Source organism: Pholcus phalangioides, unplaced genomic scaffold (genome assembly GCF_987345545.1).
Source record: "Pholcus phalangioides strain wild (caught in Gottingen) unplaced genomic scaffold, Ppha-v1.0 ptg000002l_1, whole genome shotgun sequence".
NCBI classification, from domain to species: Eukaryota; Metazoa; Arthropoda; class Arachnida; order Araneae; family Pholcidae; genus Pholcus; species Pholcus phalangioides.
The window spans coordinates 4,558,316-4,570,360 of NW_028301595.1; the positions used below are offsets into that span (position 1 = coordinate 4,558,316).

At 36.2% G+C, this 12,045-nt stretch overlaps 1 protein-coding gene across 2 annotated transcripts in view; it reads right to left on the reverse strand.

Moving 5' to 3' along the window:
- Positions 1–9,058: 9,058 nt before the first annotated feature.
- LOC149089108 (transmembrane protein 184C) overlaps positions 9,059–12,045 on the reverse strand; it is a 34,987-nt gene continuing 32,000 nt past the window's right edge. Inside the window, exon 10 of one of the 2 annotated variants that reach the window (XM_089237246.1) lies at positions 9,059–11,141. In XM_089237246.1, the coding sequence (XP_089093372.1) occupies positions 10,930–11,141 (212 nt within the window). In that variant the 3' untranslated portion in view covers positions 9,059–10,929. The remainder of the gene's footprint in view (positions 11,142–12,045) is intronic. The other variant, XM_089237247.1, reaches the window with a different exon arrangement.

Genomic DNA, 12,045 nt, shown 5'->3' on the forward strand with positions numbered 1-12,045 from the left:
ACAGGAATTCATATATGTATATATATATACTTTTATTTGAATAGCAATATAAAAATAGACATCTGAAATGTGTTACAGAAACAGAAGTAAACTAAAATTTTCTTAATAAACGAAAAAAACTTATTGTGACATTTTTCTTCTTTGAAAACAAAAGTACAGTACAACCTTGTTAACCAGGTGGTGCGCAACCTTCTCAGTCTGCAGGCTAGATACTGTTACACTGAGGGTGACCATATGACTTGTATTTTACATTAGGGCATTACTTTACTATTACACATTTAGGACATTACCTTTATATTTTGACTATTTTCCGACTTCACTCATAAAGATGTCCTTTTTTTTCAATGAATTTGGTTGAATTTTTATTTTTTATTGAAAAATCAAGGAATAAGAACATTTATATAACTTATTTATATTGTGGTAATAATGACTATAATTATTGTAACTAAATAACCAATATTAGTTGTATAAATAATGATCTTGCATATATATATATATATATTTGAATAAAAAAAAGTTTTCTCTTTCCTCTTGTTAACTCCACTTTAATCCACTGTGATTTACCTTAGTGCTTCATTTCGATTGGTGATGATTGCCATTGGTGATTTTTTTTAGTGATTAATGGAGACCTTTGATAATTTTTTTGGCAATAATTTGCAATGTCCTATATTTTCTCTATATAGGGATCCAAAAATATACTACTACTTAATAGTACATATTCCTCTAACGAATTGGTAAATGTTGAAATGTGCGTGTATGTGTTGTGAACCAACGGGAAGTTTGTTTCTGTGTGATGCTTGTTATATGTACTGCTGCCATCAATTTTCTAACTATGAGTGAAATAAAATGATTGAAAAATTGTTTCATTGTAAACCTGTTGCTCTCTGTGGCGAGAGTTTTTAACAGGGAGATCTCGGCTCGTATTTTCACCTCGAAGTATCTGGATATACTGTCTTTTTTCTTCCTGGGCATATGGCAAGTCTGCGTGTGTGTATTAATAATTTTTAGCAGAACGCTTTTTGCGAGCTAAATTTGGTTTGTGCAATGGAGGTTAAGAACCCCATGTTGTTAAATGTGAATTTGATGGAGGAAGAAGAATGTGGATGATCATAAACCACTACAGCTGAACCATCAGAAATAAATAAAAATTATGCACCTAACAGTAATTGCCAAATAATTGTAGTGTTATACGTTTTCATGAGTTATTGCATTGACCATTCATTTTAATCAAGCGTTTGTCCTCGTATTGAGCGATTACAATTTAAGGAAATAGACATTTTGATCTATTTCCTTAGATGGGAAATTCTGTGTCGTGAAAGAAAATTTTGCCTTATTTCCTTGATGTATTGGACTGAGAAAATGCCATCTATCTCTCTCTCTACCGTCCCGCCAGGGGGCCATTTGCTGGTGTCAAGGGAGGCTACTGGTAACTCTATTTTAGTGTCGCATGCCGCAGTGCCTGAAATTTGAAGGCAAGGTCATATCTCCAGTGGTGTATATGGTAACGCACACTTGCCCAGTTTGCAAGAGGACCTAAGTTTGATTCCTGGTGGAGACCCCCCAGATGACGTTTCCTTCTGAATTCACCTCGTCATAATATCCAGAAAAAATCTCCTTGGTGTATTTTGAGCTGAGAAAAAGCTGTCTATCTCTAATTGAAATTTAAATTAATAAAATTATGCACAGTCAGTGCACACAAAACTTGTTGTGGCAACATTGTGATCACTTAACTGGGACATCATTACATATCCAATGTTACAAAAATGATGAATTATAACTACGTAAACTATACCCGGATCCACCCTACTTACATTTATAGCTCACAGGTACAGTATGTACAATTGTTCGAAATTCGGAAGTGGATTATTGTACATTAGAAGGAAGCTATTGAGTTGTCAGATCAGATTCAAGTTCCAATAGTGAATACCGATAGAACCTCTTTATGTGTATTGATGGGATTGCTAGCAAATTCACAGATGACGTGAAGCTAATGGGGGTAATTGGGAATCAAAGCGATAGGTAGTTGCTTGCAGACCAACTTATACAGGATTGCAGCATGGGTAAATGAATGGAGCATGACATCTAGTGTTGACAAGTGCGTGGTTGCTCATTTTGGTTTGAACAACCCACGGTTCTCTTACGAGTTGAATGGTGTCACCATCCTGAATGCAACTAGGGCCACCGATTTGGGAATTCTCATTGACGAGCAACTTAGGTTTTCTAAACATTGTTCAGCGGTAGTCAAAAAATAGAATAGAATGCTTGGTTTCATTTTCAAAAAGGTCTCTTCCTGTTCTCCTAAAGTCATTCTTCTGCTTTTTCGAGGCTTAGTTCATCCTGGACTGGAGTATGCTGTAAGGTTTTGGAGACCATACCTACAGAGGGACATAGACTTGGTCGAAGGAGTGCAGAGAACAGCTACATGTGTCCTTATTGAGTTATGAAGAAAGACTTCATTTTTTGAATATGTTTACATTGGATGAACGCAGGTGTCGAGGAGATATGATCGAAGTGTTCAAAATTTTCAATGGGATGGACTATGAACGTTTAGTACACTGTCAATCGATTGCTTTTACAAGGGGACACCAGTATCGATTGGTAATGGACAATGCGAGGTTATGGTGTCACAGGGAATTTTCCTGTAATAGGGTTGTTAATAAATGGAATAGCTTACCCACCCCTGGAGGTAGTGAATTGTAACACAATTGACACGTTTAAAAAGAAATACGATAAAAATGTTGGGGTAAATCAAGAAGCTATCCATTCTTAGAATAAGACAACCATAATATTCTTTATGGACATTATATATACATGATAAAATATTATATATACATTGTTTGTAATTGCATTTTTAATTAGGTTGCTGTATTTTAGAAATATATGACATCCATATTTGTTATGGGCTTCTTTTTCTCAGCCACCTTGTTAAGCATTTTGCCTGTTGTGGCGTTGTATTTGTATTTGGTGTTTCATTTGTAGTAACTACCTGTGTAATTATGCATTTTTGCTATCATTCATACAGAGATGTAAATGTGAATTGTGCATGCTTTTTTTATTTTTGTTGCACCCTCGAGTACTTTCATTGCAGCTCGCTGCACTTTTTCGGAACCTGAGAATTGTTGCTCCTTAAGCAAATTCTTTATTTAAGGAAAAGAGGGACATTGGGCGAGATCAAGGGAATAAGCTGGTTGTGAAAATATTGGAATGTGATGTTTCGAGTTTTGACAGGTAACCTTACACCATGAGGAACCTGTGAACCGGTGAGCTGGCCTTCCAAACAGGGCTGGATTAACCCATATGAAGGCCCTAAGCACTCAAGTGTGTTTTTGTTGCCCCCTCCCCTTTACTTTACTAACCTTAACAAGGTTTTGTGACAATCAGATCTGTTTAAATTTTCGAGAATAAGTATGTAAATTGGTAAGCAGGTATTTTTAAGTGGGGAAGGGTGTTCAAAAAAATTTCTCATGAGACCTATGATGCCACGGCTTGGGAGCCTTAAGTGTCAGGGAAGCCTCATGACAATTTGAGATGATTAAAATACTGGAGAGAATAAGCATGTGAATTGGTAGGGCAGATATTTATAGCTGGGTAAGGGGCCTCAGAAAACTTTGTTTTGCCCGGGGAAGGGGGACAGTGTGTGTGGTGTGTGATGCTGTTGAAAATGGCTCTGGGTTTACTTTATGGAAATTCAATGAAATCTCAACACAAAAACTGAGAATTAACAAGAGTTCTTGTTCACAATTAACTTAGTTTCTCTTCTTAGGGCTTGTCACATTCAGGGCCACAACAAAAAATGAAAATTTACTCTGTTACTTGTGGGATCTGTATCCATTTTAGCGCCCGCCCCCCTGTAATTTTTAACGGTAAAAGATTAAACTCGGTGCCCGGGACACCAGATCTCCCCCCACCTTTCCTTAGTTGAAGCCCTGGTCAACTTTTTTGATAAAGATCTTCAACTCTTCAATTAAGTGCTCTTAACATTTTAGGATTTCTACAGGATGGTTGATGCTGGGGAAAAAAATTACATTAAAAAAATGTACTATATTTGATCATTTTTTGTGACGCCCTTATTCTACTGGTGTCCTAAGCATGTGCTTATTTTGCTTAATGGTTAATCCAGCCCTGCTTCCAAAGATCTGGTTGCTTGCATTTCATCGAATCATGCAGATGTTTAAGGACTCACAGGTCCCTCCTGGTGTCAATCCTCTAGATTTAATTGATGAACAAAATATCACATTCCAATACTTCCACAACCACAGCTTATTCCCTTGATCTCGCCCCACGTGACTTTTTTATTGGATAAAGAATTTGCTTAAGGGGCAACGACTCTCAGGTTATGAAGAAGAGCAGTGACAAAGGTACTGGAGAGAGTGACAGAAAAGGCTTGCAATCCGCATTTACATCTTTGTGTGAACAATGGCAAAAGTGTGTTATTGCACAGGGTACTTACTTTGAATACACCAAATAAACAGGTTCTATTTGTATTCATTCTTCAGTTATAAAATAAGTCTCCAAACTTTTTGAATGTAGTAGTATTGTTTAAATGGGCTTTTTCAACTGGCTTACAGTAATCTGGCACACCCTAGTCTGATATGTGCCAGATTAGCGAAAATCTACTGTATTCACTAATAAACTGAACATCTTTGATCATTGTCATAGTAACTCCCTAAATCAGTGCTTTTACAGGGGCTCCTTCAAGTCAAACATACTAACTACCAGCAAAGCACCAAAAATTAGGCTCTGCAGAAGACTTTTTTTTTTTGCTTCTCCTCAGTTTTTTTTTTTTATTAACACATCACTATTTATGCAAAACAAGTTTGAACAAAGAAAATAATCATACAATTGTCACGAAGAAAGCTGGACCCATTCGTGCTCAATTCACAATAAGTCTGGTGAGTAAGCTGGCAAATAAAGAGTTCAAACTTGATGCAGACATTCTTGAGGAGCTCTTCTTAAGCGAGCGTCATCATGCTGAAAAATTTCCTGGACATATCGTTAAGCTGTTACAGTTCCCTGTGCCATGACTAGAGATCATCTTTTATAAGTAATATAGAATAAGTACTATTCATCTGCTGACCACTGGGACACCATTGTCAAACTCTGCATTACTTTCCAAAAGGAATTGTAGTTCATAGCTGAAAATGACAGGGTACCCATCCACAGTTGTCGCTATCGACACTGCAACTAACAAAGTTGATGGTGCTGAGAACAAACCTCCTTCTGCTAACTGTGTGGAAATGGTTAAGTGCAAGAAGAGGTTCCTGGATGAAGACAGTATCTGTTATTGGATGATTGGTGCAGTCACTGTCGGTGTTGCTCTGGCTTGTTGACAGATGAAATCAACCTCTACTGGACAGCCTAGGACATCTAGAGTCTGTTTGACACATTCACATACCCTCACTCTGCTCTCAGCATCTCCCAACATCTTGATCAGAGGGGTCAAGTTTGCATTCAACATGTTGACATATCTACCCTGCTTGTCTCAATCCAATAATACTCAATCTCACTGAAAGTCTGTCAGTTGCGCAAAAGGTTTTTGAACAAGACTTGGAGGCATTTTCAGCAACCAACAACAGCTTATCTAGTGAGAACAGAGGTGCAATTTGCAAAAGGATTTTCTGAGGCTGTTTTAACACTAGAACCACGGAGTGGGTCAATTTGACCCAAATCAAAATTTGTTTTCATTTATCTCAAAAACTTACACACAGATGTTAAAAAAATTTCGTGACTTTTCATGATATCATATGAATATTAATTCACGAAAATTTCATCATCTTCACATTTCGTGTTTCAGAGGTATAAGCACTTATACCTAGAACCGCGGTTTGGGTCATTTTGACCCAACGTACTATTCTATAGGAAAAAAGGGGTGCAGAATTTTCTTGGAAGCAGTCACCCTTTCCAAAAGTATGTGTAAATGAAGACAGTGAAGAATAAAGGTCTTTGAAGGTCAAGGCCAATTCATTGTCAGAGCAGATTATCTTTTTTTCAATGGGGTAATGGCACAAGTAGAGCTAAATATTTTTTCCCTTGTAAACTTGAATACCTGGAATTCTGACGGGACTCAATGAAGATTTTGGGAGAGTAAAAGCTTAACTCTAGAAAAAACGTATAGTTGAAATTTCTGTAGGCAAACGATGTCACAGAAAAAGAGTAAACTTCTAGTTTGCACCAAATATGTTTTGCACGGATTTCAAAACCTTGGGAAGTATCAGCGTCCAACGAATCTCTCTCTTTTAGAGCACATAGTGATGCAACTGATCAAGCCATTTGAGAACAAGGGCAGAAATGCATCAACAGACACTGTTTTTTGCCACTACACTGAAGCTGGCTCAAATGCTAAAAGCCAAAAAATATGTTGCTTAGTAGAGACGAAATCGAAGAGCAATATTATGTTACACAATAAAGATAGTGAAACTACAGTTGTATGGAACAATGATGCCACAATGACAATTTATCAAGGAAAGAACGATATAAGTTTTTCAATACTCAGCGCATTTCATCTGGCAGTCGATATTGGAAGTAGTTAGCCCCAAAAAGCTTCCTCACTCACACACACACACAGAAACTATTTCACACTACAATTCAACAATCAGAGTTGTAGCGATCAAATGCCCAGAAAATATTCGTCATCATAGACGTTTTCTATAACATCCTGGATCTCACTATAAAAATATTCCTGTATTTTGTATAGAGCAGTACAGAAGGCCAGAACTATTTTTTGAAAGCAGTTCCTCTAAATCTTATTGAAGAGCTGTGTTCATCATGCATGTTGCCCTTGCGTTTGTGTGCCCTTGTTGCACGTGTTCGTGAGCAATCAAAATAATAATAGTAATAAATAAAAATAAACGAGTCTTATATGTCAGGTAACATAAAAATGTGGAAACAAAGCTGTGTTAATTTTTGCATGGGATGTGCAAGAATATTGAGAAAAAAAAATTCCTCAACTGCTCATCATAAATTCCACTATCAGTAAGAAATCAATACTTATTTGACAGAATCATATTATAGACGTTTTCATGCTCAATTTGGCGTGCTTATTTTACATCTTTGTCATATTATGGGATAACTGAAAAATGTTTTTAGACTGAATCGAGTAAATAATGTATACTAAATCTTATTTTTACTGAATTACATCATTTTTTTAGCTAATTTTGAAGCCCATTTTATATTCATAAACAAATATAATTTTTCGTTATGAATACGCAATTAAACAACATTGATTAAGAGTAGGGAGAAACCTAGAAACCAAAAATAAATATCCTGTTTTTGCTATGAAACACTGTTTTTTCGAAGTTTGGGTCAATTTGACCCAGTCTGCGGTTCTAGTGTTAAAGAGCAATGGGGGGGGGGGAAGTACTTTCATACCCTCTGGTGGCAGGAATATTTGCGTGATTCGTTCACAACACTATTCATTTGCATTACGTTTTGTAGCAATCCGACTGTTCTTCCTTAATGAATTATTTTTTTATTGAGAGTTTACTCTGAATAATAAAAGTTGAGCAGTTGAACTTTTTTTTGGATATTATGCCAAGGTGAACTCAAAAAGAAAAGTCATCTGGTCTTTGCTGGGAATCGTAGCCAGGTCCTCTGTCCTGGCAGTTTTACTCCCAGCAGAGACTAGATGAATTTTCTTTCAGAGTTCATCTCGGCATAACATCCAGATAAAAGTTCAGTTGGATCATGTCGCTTGTGGTGTATATGGTAGTGCGCTTCCAAGATTTGCAGGAAGGCCTGGGTTTCAATTCCCAGCGGAGACCAGACAACTTTGAGTTCACCTCAACATAATATCCAGAAAAAATGTCTAATTCCTTGATGTATTGGATTGAGAAACATCTCACTCTTTCTACTGTACCATCCCAGGGCCATTTGCTGAAGTTAAGGGAGGCTATTAATTGTCTTTATTTCAGGACCAAAGTGCGCAAAACAAAGAAGGCAGGGGGTTGTGTCTCCAGAAGTGTATATGGTGGCATATTTGCCTTGGTTTGCAGGAGAGTCAGGATTTTGATTCCCGGCGAAGACCAGGTGACTTTTGTTTCAGAGTTCATCTCGGCATAATACCCAGAAAAAGTTCCAATTGTTTGATGGATTGGGCTGAGAAAAACTATCGCGTTAGTAGTCAAGTCCTAAATTTTATTTTTCTGCTTGATACTTTTTATGGGAAAAAAACACAGTGCTTTCAGGGCAACCCAAAACAGATTTCTATCATTCCAAAATACAAAGTAAAATTGGGTACTCTTTCGTTATAGCCATACTATGAATTTTCAATACCAAACTGGCAAATTTTGGCTTGTTTCTTTCTCCACAACTTCTTTCAAAAAAAGAGCAAATTTATAAACATTGCACTAAAGAAAATATTTAACATTAAACAGCAGAAATAAATTTTAAGATAATTCGCCAAGACAAAAAGGGTGCCAAGTGGTGTGGTTATGATGGAAGTGTATCAAAAATCCTTGTGATCAAGACCATTGAAGTCTGATCTTTCTAATGAGGCTCGTGTTAAACCAGATTTGCCAAACTTGAAAGTGTTTCAAAGTTGTTTTTTTTTCCCCCCACACCATTCAACATTTTTGGCATTTTGTAGATATTTATTCAAAACTAAATTTTTTTGTTACATATAAAAGAATGCTTGACAAATGCACATTTTACTTTTAACTAACAATAAGAATTTTTGAGATTCACAAGTTGTGGAATCTCGGAGCATAGAATATCACATATAAATGAATTACAACGATTTGATAAAATACATTTCTATTTTTCCCAGGATGAGTGTCATGATTCAAAATCACTGAGTATACCATATTTTCCTCCATGTAATCCACGGATTATCTGTTCAAAAAGTGGTTAAACGTTTAAAAAATGTGAGTTATCACTGTGGAAAATCTACAGAAAATGTTATCAGCCTGATGAGGCATGTAAATTTTGTTTTGTGTGTAAATAATGCTATTGTTTCGTAAATCAATTTCATTATCTAACATACCAATGGATTGATTATTAAAACCACAGGGTAAGTTTTTTTTTTAAACTCCTCCGTTGTTTGTTTTTTATTTCTTTCTTTGAATTTCACATGCAGATTATGCTCCACTGGGGATTATATGCAGTATAGAAAATATGGTAATATCCTTCGGAAATATAGTATGAAGTATATGAATTCTACACTGATGTGCCAAATTAAGGGAATTTTCACTTTTGGTGGATTATCCCAAGAACTTTTGGACAAATTTTAATGAGAGAAATTCAGGTATGCACATAAGTTGATAAAATACTAACAAAATAAGCATGAAGCAGTTATTGTACCCATCCGTGACCATGTTTGAGATGCACCAATGCCGGACGGACTGGCACAGAGCTTATGATATCGAACAGAAAAAAGAATAGGGGGTATACGGTCCTCTCTTACTGTTATACAGTTCTCGCACATATTGTGTATTAATACTTTCTTTCTTTCAAATGAGCATAACTCTAGTCCTATGGCCACAGTCAATTTACTACTAAGTGAGTTGTGCCGGAAGTGTGAGTGTGTGCACTTAACGTATGTGCATATCTAGTGCTCCTATCTATATTTCAAATTGTGAGTGAAGTGTAATGATTGAATAGTTGTACCATTGTGGGCCTGTTGCTCTCTGTGGCAAGATTTTTTTAAGAGGGATTTTGGCTAACTTTCGCCAGGTTGCAAACCACAGAAAACCAACTTCAGTCAACCACCCCTGTGGCACTGGTGGGGTTTGAATGTGAGTACATACTGGAAATCAGGCTGTTTGAGAGCCCCTGTGGCTGATTCTCTCTAGATAAACATGTGTCAAGAATCTGTGGTTAGGCTGAACTTGGATTCGCTACTTGTCCTCCAATATCAGAGAAAGGGACCACTATGGTGGTGGATGTTCAATGGTTTGGGTAGGCATCATCTTGGATGAGCGCACAGGTCTCTGTATCGTTTCCAGAGGATCTGTGACTGCTGTGAGGTATAGGGATGACATCTTGGAGTCCTATGTTTGCCTTTTCAGGGAAGTTGCACTTGGTGCTCATTTCAATTTAATGGACAACAATGAGCATCCACATAGGACTGATATAGTTGGCAAATTTCTCTAAAGTGAAGATATTCTCCAGATGCAGTGACCAGCCAAATCTCCAGACCTAAACCCTATTCAGCATGACTCTGAAGTTCTTGGGAATGCAATTTCAGCTCATCATTTTCCCTCCCAGAACCATCCAGGAGCTGAAAACAGCATTGTTGTTGGAGTGGAGACTGACTGCCACAGGGACTCTCAAACAGTCTGATTTCCAATATGAATTCATGTTGTGCAACCTGTATAACAGTAAGTACGGACATACTCTCGATTTTTTTTTTTTTTTTTTTTGTTCGCTATTGTGAGCTCTGTGTTAGACCATCCTGCACTGATGTGTCTTATGCACGTATGTATGTATACAACTGTTGTATGCCTGTTTTGTTTGTATTATATCAACCTATGCACATACAAATTTCATTAAAATTTGTCCCGAAGTTCTTGAGATTATCGACCAAAAAAAGTGAGAATTCTTTTAATTTTCGCACCAGTGTAATTAAGTGCACCGTTATGACAACAAAAAAAAAAAAACCTTTTCCGCAAAGCACAAGTTAAAACCAAAAACAAATCTTCATTGTAGGCATCAGTATGTTCTGTCATAGAAAAATATTCGAATCTTAATACAATCTCGTAGATTTCACATCCATTACTTACACAAATTTCTTTTCATTCTCGTTTAATGAGGAAAATGGCTATTCAGTTATGAAAATAGTATTCCTTTCATATAAGTGCCATAAATTCATGCGGTGTAAAAAAGCGTATTTCTGAACATTGGGAAAAAAAATGAATGATAAAATAAATATGTATACATCGATGAACAAAGACATAAAAATCTAAAAAAAAATAAAATTTCAACGGATTTTTCTTATACATCTTGAAGAAGTTCTTCTGGTTCATCGAGGAAATTTTTTGGTATAGTGTTACTAATCTGCATACTTGGTCCAACTCCTAAACTGTTATAATTACCACCAGATACAGGCTGGTGTAGTTCTTGATTCGATGGGTCAACGAGTAGTCGTTTTTCTTCCGCGACGCCAGCTAAATTCCTGCCAGAAACTGAAAGCTTCACCTTTTTGCCTGGAAAACATAGATAAATTGATTATCAGTGATATCAATTCAAGTCTAATTTTAATGTTTCATCATAAGATGAAAATAATGTATAGCATGGTAAACAATGATGATCCGACAATAGCGATAAGTTCGGCTTGAACTGGAATCAATGATTTTTTCATCAAATTTATCTACCTTAATTTCTAAACTGCCACAGCATTTATGGGTTTAAAGTTATATTTTAAAGCATGCAGCATTTATGTATCTTTTTTTTCCCCCAAAATGTTTTTTTAGCATCATGCTACTAATACATGTTAAGGAAAAAAAAGTTGTCTCAGTGTATTGGTGAATGCCGTGTTCTTCAATCGCAGACCAGTACTCGTCCATGAAAATTTCCTGCGTCTGCAAAAAGCATTTTTTTCAATTGACATAGATGCTACATAACTTTAGATTTAATAAATAAAATGCAGTTCATGATTGTTTGTGTATATTTTTTGCTGGTCAGTAAATTATCTCTAATTCATATATTTTTTACAAATCCACAAATTATTTCTCCTATTTATGTATCTTTTTACGGTCCTCAAATTATTTTTCCTGCTATTACTTTTTGCGCATATTACTTTCCTCTATACAGAGTGGTAACTATCAACCACCCAATAATTATACATGTGATTCCTTGTGGAAAACTGATATGGAAAGTGTATTAATGAGTTATAACGCTTTAAAAATTGATGACGTCACTTCCAAATCCTGCTAAATTCACCAAACGTATAACTTGGCGTTTTTGGAAATGCTTAAAATGTAATAACCCCCAGAAAGAAATTCAGAAAACGAAAGATATAGAAACCAGTTTTTTTTCCCCCTCGCACTTTTCAGGAAAGAGTAAAAACTTTTTTACAAGTCAATCAGAATATGTTCTTTGCATCTCACA